At 42.4% G+C, this 16,749-nt stretch overlaps 1 protein-coding gene across 5 annotated transcripts in view; it reads left to right on the forward strand.

The window, feature by feature from the left end:
* Positions 1-16,749, forward strand: part of LOC311007942 (neurofibromin) — a 128,101-nt gene that overhangs the window by 97,295 nt on the left and 14,057 nt on the right. For all 5 annotated transcript variants that reach the window (XM_084001360.1, XM_084001359.1, XM_084001361.1 and 2 more), the window contains 9 exons: positions 349-551; positions 3,897-4,090; positions 5,276-5,416; positions 10,079-10,358; positions 11,785-11,999; positions 12,828-12,889; positions 13,954-14,095; positions 15,443-15,544; positions 16,419-16,559. In XM_084001360.1, the coding sequence (XP_083857486.1) occupies positions 349-551; positions 3,897-4,090; positions 5,276-5,416; positions 10,079-10,358; positions 11,785-11,999; positions 12,828-12,889; positions 13,954-14,095; positions 15,443-15,544; positions 16,419-16,559 (1,480 nt within the window). The remainder of the gene's footprint in view (positions 1-348; positions 552-3,896; positions 4,091-5,275; positions 5,417-10,078; positions 10,359-11,784; positions 12,000-12,827; positions 12,890-13,953; positions 14,096-15,442; positions 15,545-16,418; positions 16,560-16,749) is intronic.

The following is a 16,749-nucleotide window of genomic DNA, read 5'->3' on the forward strand; positions in this document are numbered from 1 at the left end:
CTCAGGTTAGTCCGCCAAACCATAACCCTCCGACCCCAGCCTCAGGTTTTTTCTTTTTTTGACCAATCAAAAGTGTAAAGGCATCTTCTTTTCAATCTGGTAGAATTTGATATTGGTTCTGCTAAAATTTCCAGAGTTATTGGGCTTTTTATTTTGCTGTCCATCCAAAAAAAGCACAATGAATCAATTATAGACTTGGTAGTTATTCATCATTTGATGCTTAAACCTGACAATGAAAAAGCACAAAGTTTTTCTCAGTTTGTCATTTTTTACAGATACTGCACTTTGCCTTTGTAGAGCAGAGCTGACCTGTCCTGACCCCTGACCCCCCTCTCTCTCCCTCCCCAGGTCTGCTGCCTACAACCTGCTCTGCGCTCTGACCTGCACCTTTAACCTGAAGATCGAGGGTCAGCTGCTGGAGACGTCGGGGCTCTGCATCCCCGCCAACAACACGCTCTTCATCGTGTCCATCAGCAAGACGCTGGCCGCCAACGAGCCGCATCTCACACTGGAGTTCCTCGAGGAGTGTATCTCCGGCTTCAGCAAGTCCAGTCAGTCCCACACACACACACACACACACACACACACACACACACACACACACTGGGTCTAACCCTGATGTCATCACAATGACGTCACAATGACATCATCAGTCGTTTTGTCAGACTCCTCCCTCTGCAGGAACTGTGGCTGTGTCTGAAACCTCTGACTCTGGATAGCGATGCTAATTTCTGTTAGCCCGTCTATGGGGTTTTACATCATATGTTAGCATTAAGCTAGCGGAATTCACTATATAGTGGGTAGGGAGGAGGGAATTCACTATATAGTGAGTAGGGAATTCACTATATAGTGAGTAAGGAATTCACTATATAGTGGGTAGGGAGGAGGGAATTCACTATATAGTGAGTAAGGAATTCACTATATAGTGAGTAGGGAATTCACTATATAGTGAGTAGGGAATTCACTATATAGTGGGTAGGGAGGAGGGAATTCACTATATAGTGAGTAAGGAATTCACTATATAGTGAGTAAGGAATTCACTATATAGTGAGTAGGGAATTCACTATATAGTGAGTAGGGAGGAGGGAATTCACTATATAGTGGGTAGGGAGGAGGGAATTCACTATATAGTGAGTAGGGAATTCACTATATAGTGAGTAAGGAATTCACTATATAGTGAGTAGGGAATTCACTATATAGTGGGTAGGGAGGAGGGAATTCACTATATAGTGAGTAGGGAATTCACTATATAGTGAGTAAGGAATTCACTATATAGTGAGTAGGGAGGAGGGAATTCACTATATAGTGAGTAAGGAATTCACTATATAGTGAGTAAGGAGGAGGGAATTCACTATATAGTGAGTAGGGAGGAGGGAATTCACTATATAGTGGGTAGGGAGGAGGGAATTCACTATATAGTGAGTAAGGAATTCACTATATAGTGAGTAGGGAGGAGGGAATTCACCATGTAGGGAGTAGGGAGGAGGGAATTCACTATATAGTGAGTAAGGAGGAGGGAATTCACTATATAGTGGGTAGGGAGGAGGGAATTCACTATATAGGGAGTAGGGAGGAGGGAATTCACTATATAGTGAGTAAGGAGGAGGGAATTTACTATATAGTGAGTAGGGAGTAGGGAATTCACTATATAGGGAGTAGGGAGGAGGGAATTCACTATATAGGGAGTAAGGAGTAGGGAATTCACTATATAGTGAGTAAGGAATTCACTATATAGTGAGTAGGGAGGAGGGAATTCACTATATAGTGAGTAGGGAGGAGGGAATTCACTATATAGTGAGTAAGGAATTCACTATATAGTGGGTAAGGAGGAGGGAATTCACTATATAGTGAGTAGGGAGGAGGGAATTCACTATATAGGGAGTAGGGAGGAGGGAATTCACTATATAGTGAGTAAGGAGTAGGGAATTCACTATATAGTGAGTAAGGAATTCACTATATAGTGGGTAAGGAGGAGGGAATTCACTATATAGTGAGTAGGGAGGAGGGAATTCACTATATAGTGAGTAGGGAATTCACTATATAGTGGGTAAGGAGGAGGGAATTCACTATATAGTGAGTAAGGAATTCACTATATAGTGGGTAAGGAGGAGGGAATTCACTATATAGTGAGTAGGGAGGAGGGAATTCACTATATAGTGAGTAAGGAATTCACTATATAGTGGGTAAGGAGGAGGGAATTCACTATATAGTGAGTAGGGAGGAGGGAATTCACTATATAGTGAGTAGGGAGGAGGGAATGAGTGAGTGATTTCGGACACAGTGGCCCAATCCCAAACCAGCCCCTATCCCCTAACCCTATCCACTACCCCTCCGTTTGCGCGTTCACGCGGAGATCCGCCATATTAAGGGCCGTCCCAAACCAATTCCCACTGAGTGGAAGTGGCTTGTCAAGCCCTTAAATAGCGAGTCTGCACCGGTGCAGACTCGCTGGTGGTTGCAGCAGAAATGGAGGACAATGGAGGAAACGTCATTCAAGTGTAGTTCCGTCTACTTCTTCCAAGTATTTTAGATCAAACACACACCTTTATCCGTGGACGTCGGAACTCGGCTATTTTCTGAGAGGGAGGGGGGATTTTTGTTGGGAGAGTTGGGGGAGAGACGCACACTTATCAATGATTAAAGATCTGATTTTAAGTAATTTTATAATAGCATACGGGATTCTCTCAAATAATAGCCGGTATTCAATTGTTTACACAGACAAATAAAGGCCGGCCCTAAATACAAGCTGGGTAAAAAAAAAAAAAAAAAAAAAACTCAGTCGCCTGGAACAAACTGACAACGATCAGAAACTCTTTCAACTTTGTGGACTGTCTGCATGTGAAGACTGACTGGAGTGAAGCTGACCTCATCCTCTGCTTTAGAGAGGGACTGCTCCGTCTCCGGTCCCGAACGGGCTCGGACACGGAGCGGGGGGGGGGGGGGGGGGGGGGGGGGGGGAGTGAAGCGCTACAGCGCAACGGTGACAGAGCTGCAGGTCCGACAGCGCAGCGAGGAGAACAGTACGTGAGGATGAAGATGAACTAATGAACGATGAGCTTGGTCACTAATGTGTAAAACATAAACTGAGGGATTTAGAAATTGAAGGCTGAGCTGTCACGCTGATGCAGGCTGCTGATGCAGGCTGCTGTATAGAGCCAGGCACCAGCAGGCTGCATATCACATCAAAAGCATAGATCTATGCATTATGAAATAAATGTTAGTCAGACAAATTGAGTTTAAATTCAGATTCTTTTTCTTTTCTTTTCTTTTTAAGCGTAATGCTGTGGGTATAGGCAGGCTGATTTTAGGTTTTATGTTATTATGTTATTCTTGAGTTAACCCATTCCAATTCCTATGTAAATATTTTGTCCTTCATATTGCACTGTTTTGCTTCTACCCTCTGTCCTCATGTCTGTTCTTAATTTATATAAAGCACTTTGAATTGTCTTGAGTTTAAACTGGTAAACGGCATGACAGCTGCAGCACAGGCAACGCGTCTCCAACGGTTCCTTCCTGTTTCCAGTAAGGTAGCGAGGGCGTCTCACTTGTTTGGCTTTACGTTTATGCCCTCCCCTTTAATCAGGAGTGCCCTCCGCAGCTGGGAGTGGAACTCCATTTGGAGTGACACTCGGTAGTGAAGTGGTAGTGAGTAGGGACTAGTTTGGGATTGGGCCAGTCAGTGACAAGGGGAACCGCCCCCTGACCTCTGACCTTCTGCTGCCTCCCTCTGATTGGCCACTGCAGCCCCCTGACCTCTGACCTTCCCTCTGATTGGCCGGTTTTAACCTGACTTTGTGCTGCTTCCCTCTGATTGGCCGGTTTTAACCTGACCCTCTGATTGCTTCCCTCTGATTGGCCGCTGTACCTCTGACCTTCTCTCTGATTGGCCGCTGTAGGCATCGAGCTGAAGCACCTGTGTCTGGAGTACATGACGCCGTGGCTGCTCAACCTCGTTCGCTTCTGTAAACACAACGACGACGCCAAGCGGCAGCGCGTCACCGCCATCTTGGACAAGCTCATCACCATGACGATCAACGAGAAGCAGATGTACCCGTCCATACAGGCCAAGATCTGGGGCAGCCTGGGACAGGTCAGTGTCCTCTGTCCTCTGATCTCTGCATAGATATCTATACTGACTAGATGTTCTGCTTCTCAGCGTACGTCAACACGGCGGCCATCTTGGTCAGGGGGTTCTGACCATAGACATATAAACGTCTGACCAGCAGTCAGACCAGTCAGACCCTGGAGAACATGTTTCACTGTGCATGTGGGTGTGTGTTAGTCTACTTGCCAACAATGAGTACCCGGAAATGTTGAGTACCCCAAAGTTTTATGTTAGAAATAGATAGTATGGGTCCCCAGTATTCAGAAACTGCCGGATGCTAACTTATACATATTGGACAATTAGCATACTTGACATAATTAGCATAAATTAGCATAGTTGCCTATATGGGCAATATTTCAACAAAATTGACTTGGCTGATCTGGGCAATATTGGAGTGGTTTTAGGGGTTATTGATGATGCTGAATCCATTCCTGACATTTTCAAAATCCAAAATGGCTGTCTAAACCGGTGACCAGATTTTGAAATCCATCAAAATCGGCCCACTGGCGGTTAAAATCTGGTCACTTCCGGTTTAGACAGCCATTTTGAATTTTGAAAATGTCAGGAATGGATTCAGCATCATCAATAACCCCTAAAACCACTCCAATATTGCCCAGATCAGCCAAGTCAATTTTGTTGAAATATTGCCCATATAGGAAATGATGCTAATTTATGCTAATTATGTCTGTTATGCTAATTGCCCAATATGTATAAGTTAGCATCCGGCAATTTCTGAATACTAGGGACCCATATTATATATTTCTAACATAAAACTTTGGGGTACTCAACATTTCCGGGTTCACAATGGGGCCCTATGGGCTGGCAAGTAGACTATGTCTGAGTATCTAAGTGTATGTTTAATACATAAAAACTATTATTTTTAAAAAATAAAATTTTTGTTGTTGTATCATAAATTTATGTCTGACATTTATAATAAACCAAACGGCTTGAAAATTGGTTGAATATCCGGTGAGTTATGGTGATTTTAATGGTTGATAGACCTCTAATGCAGGAAGTAGACACGGCTTCCCCCTCACCAAGATGGCCGCCGCGTTGACGTATTCCACTCAATAGAGCTGCCTGGGAATGCAGCATCTAGTCAGTTATATCTATCTATGTGATCTCTGTCCTCTAACTCTGCCCCCCCCCCCCCCCCCGTGCCCCCCTCAGATCACCGACCTGCTGGACGTGGTGCTGGACAGCTTCATCAAGACGAGCGCTACCGGCGGTCTGGGCTCCATCAAGGCCGAGGTGATGGCGGACACGGCCGTGGCGCTGGCGTCCGGCAACGTCAAGCTGGTGTCCAGCAAGGTGAGACAGACACCGTTACCGTGGCTACCGGAGCTGTGTGTGTGTGTGTGTGTGTGTGTGTGTGTGTGTGTGTGTGTGTGTGTGAGGAAGGAAAAGACGAAGCAGCAACAACAACCACATGACTTCCTGGTTTAGACCAAAAAATCCAAAAATACACAACATACCCACAATGCACTGGGGCGAGAAGTCTGGGTGAAAACAGAACTGTTCACTTGAACAGCTGCACTAATACTGCTACTAGTCTCACACACACACACACACACACACACACACACACACACACACACACATACACTCACTCACACACACAGACACAGACAGGTGAATGAGTCACAGGTTAAAGACCCCTCCCATGAAAATCGTGTTTTTCGTGCTTTTCACTGATGTTAGACCAGCGGTTCTCCACTAGTCTCACTCTGGGCTCCACATTCTCCCATCATGGTCATTATTTACTTGTCTGACCAGCTGTCCGCGACCCGTCCAGAACGGGTCCCAGGCGACCCACTTTTGGGTCCCGACCCACCAGTTGAGCACCACTGTGTTAGAGGTCATAGCAGCAGAAAAGGAAGTGCAAAACGATGCATTTCTGAGTTTTTCTGCCTTCAAACTGCTGTGAACCAACGGCAGACTGGGGTTGACGGGTCACAACCCCATGGAAGGGCACTATACTATACTATACTACTACTACTACTACTACTACTACTACTACTATACTACTACTATACTACTACTATACTAGTGCTACAAGCCCCCGCCCCGCTCTGCATCTGGCTCAGAGCTGAAAGGCTTGGCAGCTCGGTGTAGCTGTCGAGGTATAACGGGTATAGCTCACCTGCACTGCAAAAACTAAAAATCTTTCCAAGAATATTTGTCTTATTTCTTGTCAAAATGTCTCATTTCTAGTCAAAACTAATCTCTTTCCACTTAAAATAAGACTCATCACCTAAAAATGAACTTGTTTTTAGATCATTTTCACTTGTTTCAAACTAATTTTCACTTGAAATAAGTAGAAAAATCTGCCAGTGAAAGTAAGTTTTTTGTGTTTGTAATGAGAAAGAAAAACTTGCTCCACTATCAGATTTTTCTACTTATTTCAAGTGAAAATCTGCTTGAAAGAAGTAAAAAGTGTCTAAAAACAAGCTACTTTTAATGTGATGAGTCTTATTTTAAGTAGAATGAGACATTTTGACTAGAAATAAGACAAATATTCTTGGTAAGATTTTGAATTTTTGCAGTGTGGTAGAGCAGCAAGAGATGGTAATACTACTACTAGACTTGTAGTCAAGACCGCCTAATCCGAGACCAAGACTAGTTCAGCTCAAGACCGAGACCAAGACCAGTTCAGCTCAAGACCGAGACCGAGACCAAGACCGAAAAAAAGAAATGTAGTTCGACCATATTTTGCTCTAGGGTTCAGCTGCTCAGTTTAAATATGAGATTGTATTATTTCAACTACAGGCAACATTACAGAGACAGAGCAGTCATGTCTTGTCTTGTGTGTGAACTCACTATAAATGTTTTCATCAGTTGTCTGTGATCAAATCTGTGTGGCAACTGCATGACCACTATTTCTCCACTATTAGAGGACTGACTCTAGTGCTGTTAAGGACATGACTATTAACTAGTCCCAAAGTCATCTGACACAATTCTAATGAATGGGAAATGTTACTGATTTAAACTGTAGACGATGAAACGTGACATCATATTTTTAACTTGCAATGGCATTATTTCCCATTATAGTAGCCAGATTACACTGTATTATAATATCAGCATCACTGAAATGGCTTAACTCATTCACTGCCAGAGTGTTTTCCCTCAGTGAACTATTTTATTGTTGGGGTGGCAGGTCTCTGGGAAATGGCACCACTTTTGTGATTTTGGCTAAAAAAACTTCATAATCAACAATTTAAAGACCACAGAGAATGTTTTAAAATAACCAACAAGTCACAGGTTAATGAGTCTCACACTGCAAAAACTCAAAATCTTACCAAGAATATTTGTCTCATTTCTAGTCAAAACTAATCTCATTCTACTTCAAATAAGACTCATCACATTAAAAAGCAGCTTGTTTTTAGACACTTTTTACTTCTTTCAAGCAGATTTTCACTTGAAATAAGTAGAAAAATCTGATAGTGGAGCAAGTTTTTCTTTCTTATTACAAACACAAAAAACTTGCTTTCACTGGCAGATTTTTCTACTTATTTCAAGTGAAAATTAGTTTGAAACAAGTGAAAATGATCTAAAAACAAGTTCATTTTTAGGTGATGAGTCTGATTTTAAGTGGAAAGAGTTTAGTTTTGACTAGAAATGAGACATTTTGACAAGAAATAAGACAAATATTCTTGGAAAGATTTTGAGTTTTTGCAGTGCATATTAAAGCTTCAGTAAGCGATCCGGTGGTTTTGTCTAACTTCCTGTCAGCCGATGGAGTTAGCAGTCCCCGCCCTCGTCCCTACGTCACCACATTCACACACAGAGAGGACCGCCCCTTTATGCCGTTCTCTCTCCTCATTGGATAAAGGTTGTAGGATACGAGGAAAGTTTTCTCCTGGGCTCAGAGCAGAGCAGAGTGACTGACAGACCCGTGTTTCAGACCAAACACTCTATAGAAGTGAAGATACAACTATTTAAGACTTATATCAACACAAACATTCACCTTAGTTCTGCTGCTTTAGTGAAGTCACAACCAGATGAAAGATGAAGGATTCTCTGACTTACTGTGGAAGACGTCGGTCCGCAGCGTTCATGTCGGTGTTGACCACAGCAGCAGCAGCCTCTCCTCTCTGGGTGATGTCATGGCAACACAATGGGCTGTTGTTGTGTTGCTGCTCTCGGCCTCTGTCAACACAACAAGACTAAAAGAATAAAAGCCGCCGTCTTCTAGCGGCGCCGAGTCCCGTCTGTCGCCGAGCAACACTTCACTCACTCACTCACATGTTGTCAGACGTTTCACTGCAGCGTCTTCGTCTCCGTGGCGTGGCGTTGCCGTCGGTGACATGAAGCTGCAGTTCCTCTCCTCACCACCAGAGTGAGTCGGTCCCATGTTCAAGTTATCTAGTCATTATAATCTATACAGTAAGTTAATTTATGAGTTATTTAACTGGATTTAGATTTATTCTAACATATGATTACTAGTCTTTATCTCTCTATATAGTCATACACATATATAAACATATACAAACACATTCATACATACAAACACAAACTGAAAGTAACACGAACCGAGCAACAAATAAACTAAGTGGGTAAATAAAACCCAAATAAATAATAATAATAAGTACCCTCATTTCTCTACATACTGAAAATAATTTCTTTTTAAACTGGATTATTAAATAATAATAATATGAAATGTATAAAAAACGGCTGTGGAGCCGGTTGGTTGAGACTCGGCTGACGACCGTAACCGCGGTTTGACCCGTGTCTCTCCTCTCTTCACCCGCACATCACTCCATCAGTTTAATATCACATCACTCCATCAGTTTAATATCACATCACTCCATCAGTTTAATATCACATCACTCCATCAGTTTAATATCACATCACACCATCAGTTTAATATCACATCACTCCATCAGTTTAATATCACATCACTCCATCAGTTTAATATCACATCACTCCATCAGTTTAATATCACATCACACCATCAGTTTAATGACTTATAGAGGTCCTATGTTTTAAGACTACCTCCTTTATTCACTTTTTAAAAAGCAGTTAAAAATACATCTCAACTTCTCTTGAATTTCCCGCTCTTTCCCCTCTCTCTCTCTTTCGCTCTCTCCATATCCCACATCCTCACTTTGTCTCTTTACGAGTTTAATTAATTAATTTTTTTTGTACCTTATCTCTATTGTCTCTATTTGTTACCGAATCACTTTGCACTTTATCTCTTTTTTTTTCTATGTTTAGTTGTTATGAAATTGAAATTATGAAATGTTGAAATTTGATTGATTGATTGATTGATTGATTGATTGATTGATTGATTGATTGATTGATTGATTGATTGATTGATTGATTGATTGATTGATTGATTGGTTGGTTGATTGGTTGGTTGGTTGATTGATTGATTGATTGATTGATTGATTGATTGATTGATTGATTGAAGTGTTTATTTCGAATATGAAAAAAAAGAGAATAAGACAAAACATTTAAACATGAGATATAGAATACATATTGGAAAAGGAGTGAGAAGAAGTAAAACTTATAAACTCCCATGCACCCCCTCTCCTTATATATGACTAAGATCCTTGTATCCTATGTTACGAAATCATGAATATAATTTATTTATAATTTACTTTACTTTTTTTTAACTATACATTTTAATTTAATTTACGTTTACTTATAATTTACTTATACAATTAAATGAATTAATTTGTTATAGGGGTGGAACTTGTGTAATTTGTTATAGGGGTGGAACTTATGTAATTTGTTAAAGGGGTGGAACTTATGTAATTTGTTATAGGGGTGGAACTTGTGTAATTTGTTATAGGGGTGGAACTTATGTAATTTGTTATAGGGGTGGAACTTATGTAATTTGTTATAGGGGTGGAACTTGTGTAATTTGTTATAGGGGTGGAACTTATGTACAAGCCAACCGGCTTCGTTCCCTCCTTGCACCGTTGAATTTAAATGTGTGCTAAATAACTAAACTCTCCTCTCTGCCAGGTGATTGGTCGGATGTGTAAGATCATAGACAAGACGTGTCTGTCGCCGACGCCCACGCTGGAGCAGCACCTGATGTGGGACGACATCGCCATCCTGGCGCGCTACATGCTGATGCTGTCCTTCAACAACTCTCTGGACGTGGCGGCGCACCTGCCCTACCTGTTCCACGTGGTGACGCTGCTGGTCGCCACGGGGCCGCTGTCGCTACGCGCCTCCACGCACGGCCTCGTCATCAACATCATCCACTCGCTCTGCACCTGCTCGCAGCTCAACTTCAGCGGTGAGGAGACCCACACCCAGACCCACGGGGTTTTACTGGGAGCGCACCTATGTTCAGAGTTCAAAGTTCTCTTTATTGTCCCAGTTGGGAAATTGATTTGCAGCCAGGATCCAAAATACATAAAAACATACAATACCAATAAATACATATAAAACACACACATAGAGCAATCAACCTCTGTTAGGAAAAACAGCACATAGAGCAACACATAACAGAGCAGGACAGAGGAATTAATTTCCAAGTGCATACAGAGACAAAGTGCATTCAAGTGCATTCAAACAAGGTGAGATAAAACAGACTGTGTGGTCAAGACAGCTGTCAATTATCTCACTGTTTAACACTGTTCAGCATTATAATAGCAGAAGGAACAAATGAAGACCTATGTTCCCCTATAGGGGAATATAGGACCCTCTTTTTGAAAATGGGTCCTATGTTCCCTGGTCGCAATACATACTGGGGAACATAGGACCTTTTTAAAAAAAATTGTTAGCCTGTCTATGGAGTTTTACATTATACGTTAGCATTAAAGCAATACTAAAGAACTTTCAGTTTTGGTTGAGTTTGGCGGCGCCTGTGGACCAAAGCGGTAGTGTTTTGCCTGAAGGAAGACTCCATTTCCCATGAACACTAGCGTGAAGCCCTGTAAATATCCTGCATTAAAATTAACAAAAGACATCAAAACTAAGTTTCTGTTTCCAGTGGATCATTTCAAAGTGAAAACACAAACATAATCCATTGCTAAAGTGCTGTTTTGCCTGTTCCCTCCTTGTTGTGACTCGCAAAAGTGAAAGTGAAACTTAAGTGAGAGCCGGGTTCCTACCATGCTCCTCAAAGCTGCTTAGTGCCAGAGAAAGAGATACAGACCATAATGATACAGACCCCCTCAGACCACGACAGAGGTGTCATTCAACTTGTTGTAGGTCGATGTATCATCACAAAAGTTATGAAAATATTTTATGAAGGTTGAAAAGTTACTTAGTGCTGGTTTAAGCTAGCGGACTTTATGCTCAGTTGTGATACTGGCTAACATCTAAACATCTCTGACAATATGTTGCCTCAAATACGTTGTTGACTTAACTTAGAACAGATGTAAACATCTTTGTTAAGTTTATCCACGTTTAGTTGGTGTTGTGGTCTACTGCATAACTTTATCCAGAGCAGACACTTCTCTCGGTTGAGATGTGGCTTGGGAAAAGGTAAAAAAATCCCCCCCGTGGCCTCTCAGGATACCTAGTGTGGGAGTTACATGTACCCCATGAACACCGTTTGACCATTTAAACTTAACATGTCAAGAAAAAACATATAAAAACCAATGAAAACAGACTAACTGCAATGCATTTCAATGGACGTGGAAGCAGAGAATGTCCGAGTGTATGGGCTAGCTATGTGCACTGTGATTGGCTCATCGTGTTGTTTGTGTTTCCAGAGGAGACGAAGCAGGTGCTGCGCCTCAGCTTGACCGAGTTCTCGCTGCCCAAGTTCTACCTTCTGTTCGGCATCAGCAAGGTGAAGTCGGCCGCCGTCATCGCCTTCCGCTCCAGCTACAGAGACCGCTCCTTCTCCCCGGGCTCGTACGAGAGGGAGACCTTCGCCCTGTCGTCCCTGGAGACCGTCACCGAGGCGCTGCTGGAGATCATGGAGGTCGGTGGAAACCAATCAACTGTGACTGTTTCCTCGTTTTGACATGTCAGCCCATAATAGCCCTGCCCAGAGATTTACAACATACAGTGTTGTGAACAGACCCAAAGAAACGGCCTATTTTCACGGCCTAAAAGAGGTTTTACCTGAAAAAAAATACACAGTTCCATTGTTCACTATAATAAAAACTGTGTTTTTCCTGCACTTTGAGGGGCTGGAAAAAAATTTATTATACACTGTATGTTGTAAATCTCTGGGCAGGGCTATTATGGGCTGGCGTTGCTAACGGGAGGAGTGCAGAGTCTTCTACTGCAATTACTAAGTACTTAGGGGCTATTTGGAGATCATACAACCACAAAATGATACTATCCCTTTAAGTAGATTAGTAATGTCATTATATATTATGACTACATTTAATGTTACACATTCATGGTGTTGTGTGAAATGTATTGATGCATAATAATAATAATCGTGATGATCGTAACAAACACCGTGATTATTATTTCTCTGACAATAATCGTACCAAGAGAATCTATAATGGTTTTTTTATTTATTTATTTATTTTTTATTTATAGTGCAATACAGGTGATAAACAATACAAGTGTAAAAGTGTGTAAGACAGGGGTGAAAAACAAACATATATATATATAGCAACACAGGACAAGACAATACGCAGTGATTGGACTATTATAACCAATCAAATGAAATACCAAAAAAAACAAAAAAATGAAAATGAAAAATAACCATAATGATGATCTACCCTTTTCCCCTCCCCTTCCCCCTCCTTCCCCCTCCTTCCCCCTTTCTCTGTCCCCCGTCCCCCGTCCTCAGGCCTGTATGAGGGACATCCCCGCCTGCAAGTGGTTGGACCAGTGGACCGAACTGGCTCAGAAGTACGTTGTCCTCTCCGTCCTTTTAGCGGGGCAGATAACTGTAATAATCCTTCACTTCTGGAAACAAGCACCAAAACTGGCACACATACTCTTTTGATAACACCCGTTAGCCACCTAAAAATTAAAGATGATTGAATATACAGTAAATTGTGTCATATCCAGCTTGGAAGCCTAGTACAGGAATATGCTACACATACTAAACCTCTAACACTACTACGATATACACTACCGTGCATTTTAGCCAAGTCAGACGTAATGAACCTCTAATTTAGCAGAATATTAGGATTCCAGGTCTGATATATGGTACAGGGAAGCCAGTGAGTGAGTCCATGGGTCCAAATTTGGATTCTGCACAGTGAAAAATGTATTATTTGATACCAAGATCATTAAAATAGGACAACAGTGTTTCCTCTACATTCATTTAGCAGTGGCGCACCGCCACAGGGGGTCTGGGGGTCTGAGCGCCACTCCTTAAAAAAATCCTAGAGGAAACACTGGGACAAGTCTTTGCGATTGTATTCCGAAATGCAATTTTACTGTATATTCAATGGCGGCCATCTTGAAACATGGCGGCCATCTTTAATTTTCAGGTGGCTAACGGGTTTTATCAAAAGAGCGATCGCCTAGGGAGGATGTGTGTTTCCAGAAGTGAACGATTCTCCTGTGGTTTTGCAGTTACCTGCTGCGTCCACGCTGAGAAGACGTAGTAGTATGTGCAGCGACATGACGTGTGTGTCTGTGTGTGTGCGTGTGTGTGTGTGTGTGTGTGTGTGTGTGTGTGTGTGTGTGTGTGTGTGTGTGTGTGTGTGTGTGTGTGTGTGTGTGTGTGTGTGTGTGTGTGTGTGTGTGTGTGTGTGTGTGTGTGTGTGTGTGTGTGTGTGTGTGTGTGTGTGTGTGTGTGTGTGTGTGTGTGTGTGTGTGTCTGTGTGTGTGTGTGTGTGTGTGTGTGTGTGTGTGTGTGTGTGTGTGTGTGTGTGTGTGTGTGTCTGTGTGTGTGTGTGTGTGTGTGTGTGTCTGTGTGTGTGTGTGTGTGTGTCTGTGTGTGTGTGTGTGTGCGTGTCCAGGTTTGCGTTCCAGTACAACCCGTCCCTGCAGCCGCGGGCGCTCGTGGTCTTCGGCTGCATCAGCAAGAGAGTGAGTCACGGCCAAATAAAGCAGATCATCAGGATCCTCAGCAAGGCCAGTCCACTACTGAGTATAGACCGGGTGAGACAGACACACAACTACACAACACAGTCCTCTACTGAGTATAGACCGGGTGAGACAGACACACAACTACACAACTACACAACACACACTCAGCTGCAGTGATATGTGCAGCTGAGCTATTAGCGATTTAGCTATATAGCGATTTAGCGATATAGCAATTTAGCTATATAGCGATTTAGCGATATAGTGATATAGCGATATAGCGATTTAGCTATATAGCGATTTAGCTATATAGCGATTTAGCGATATAGCGATTTAGCTATATAGCGATTTAGCGATATAGCGATTTAGCTATATAGCGATTTAGCTATATAGCGATTTAGCGATATAGCGATTTAGCCATATAGCGATATAGCGATTTAGCGATATAGCGATTTAGCGATTTAGCGATATAGCGATTTAGCGATATAGCGATTTAGCGATATAGCGATTTAGCTATATAGTGATATAGCGATTTAGCTATATAGCGATATAGCGATTTAGCGATTTAGCTATATAGCGATTTAGCGATATAGCGATTTAGCTATATAGCGATATAGCGATTTAGCTATATAGCGATATAGCGATTTAGCGATTTAGCTATATAGCGATATAGCGATATAGCTATATAGCGATATAGCGATATAGCGATTTAGCTATATAGCGATATAGCGATTTAGCAATTTAGCTATATAGCGATTTAGCGATATAGTGATATAGCGATATAGCGATTTAGCTATATAGCGATTTAGCTATATAGCGATTTAGCGATATAGCGATTTAGCTATATAGCGATTTAGCGATATAGCGATTTAGCTATATAGCGATTTAGCTATATAGCGATTTAGCGATATAGCGATTTAGCCATATAGCGATATAGCGATTTAGCGATATAGCGATTTAGCGATTTAGCGATATAGCGATTTAGCGATATAGCGATTTAGCGATATAGCGATTTAGCTATATAGTGATATAGCGATTTAGCTATATAGCGATATAGCGATTTAGCGATTTAGCTATATAGCGATTTAGCGATATAGCGATTTAGCTATATAGCGATATAGCGATTTAGCTATATAGCGATATAGCGATTTAGCGATTTAGCTATATAGCGATATAGCGATATAGCGTGCACCGTGTCTGTGTATCTATGTGCAGCAGAGATCAGAGATCAGAGATGGTGTGTTAATAACCATGCTAGCGTTTCACCAGCTTCATCTCTGCCAGTCAGCCTCTCAAACTGACGCCTCTCTCGCGTGCGGGCGCACCACACGTAGACACACGTGAGAAAAATAAAAAAGAGACCGGGCCGCCACAGTCTCGTTAATTAATGTGAAACACTGACTGACCCCCCCCCCCCCACAGGGTCTGGAGAGCTGCCTGAAGGGACCAGACAACTACAACAGTCAGGTGCTGATAGAAGCTACAGTCATCGCTCTGACCAAGCTGCAGCCGCTTCTCACTAAGGTACAAACACACACACACACACACACACCTGGAGGACTCACACACACCTGGAGGACTCACACACACCTGGAGGACAAACACACACACCTGGAGGACAAACACACACCTGGAGAACGTCTGTGCTAAGCTCAGTGTGAACCCAACCACTAAGCTCCATCTCATCATATTAGTGGAGCAGAGTTCTGCAAAATCACAGGAGAATCGTTCACTTCTGGAAACACACATCCTCCCTAGGCGATCGCTCTTTTGATAAAACCCGTTAGCCACCTGAAAATTAAAAAAATGGCGGCCATTTTTCAAGATGGCCGCCATTGAATATACAGTAAAATTGCATTTCGGAATACAATCGCAAAGACTTGTCCTATTTTAATGATCTTGGTATCAAATAATACATTTTTCACTGTGCAGAATCCAAATTTGGACCCATGGACTTACTCACTGGCTTCCTTGTACCATATATCAGTCCTGGAATCCTAATATTCTGCTAAATTAGAGGTTCATTACGTCTGACTTGGCTAAAATGCACGGTAGTGTATATCGTAGTAGTGTTAGAGGTTTAGTATGTGTAGCATATTCCTGTACTAGGCTTCCAAGCTGGATATGACACAATTAGGGTGTTAGGTTGCCGCAAAATGTAATTTTACTGTATATTCAATGGCGGCCATCTTGAAAAATGGCCGCCATCTTTAATTTGTAGGTGGCTAACGGGTTTTATCAAAAGAGTATGTGTGCCAATTTTGGTGCTTGTTGATTGTTACAGTTATCTGACCCACTATATTCATATTTCTAACCGTCGTTACTCTGAACCTGTCCTTCAGTTGTTGTGAATAGTAGCACAACCCCCTGCTGAGTGTGTGTGTGTGTGTGTGTGTAGGACTCTCCCATGCACAAAGCTCTGTTCTGGGTGGCCGTGGCCGTGCTGCAGCTGGACGAGGTGAACCTGTACTCTGCAGGAACGGCCCTGTTGGAGCAGAACCTCCACACTCTGGACACCATGCGAGTCTTCAACGACAAGGTCAACACACACACACACACACACACACACACACACACTCACTCTCTTTCACTCTGTCGCTCAAAGACTTTCTGTCAGTTCATCACGAATCGTTTCAAGTCCAACGCTGATGGGACTACAGTAGGGCTGGGCCGATTCGATTCTCTAACGATCTTTGGGTCCCAATTCGATTTAAATTGCGATTCGATTT

The sequence above is a fragment of the Trachurus trachurus genome (assembly GCF_905171665.1).
Source record: "Trachurus trachurus genome assembly, contig: scaffold_111_arrow_ctg1, whole genome shotgun sequence".
NCBI lineage: Eukaryota > Metazoa > Chordata > Actinopteri > Carangiformes > Carangidae > Trachurus > Trachurus trachurus.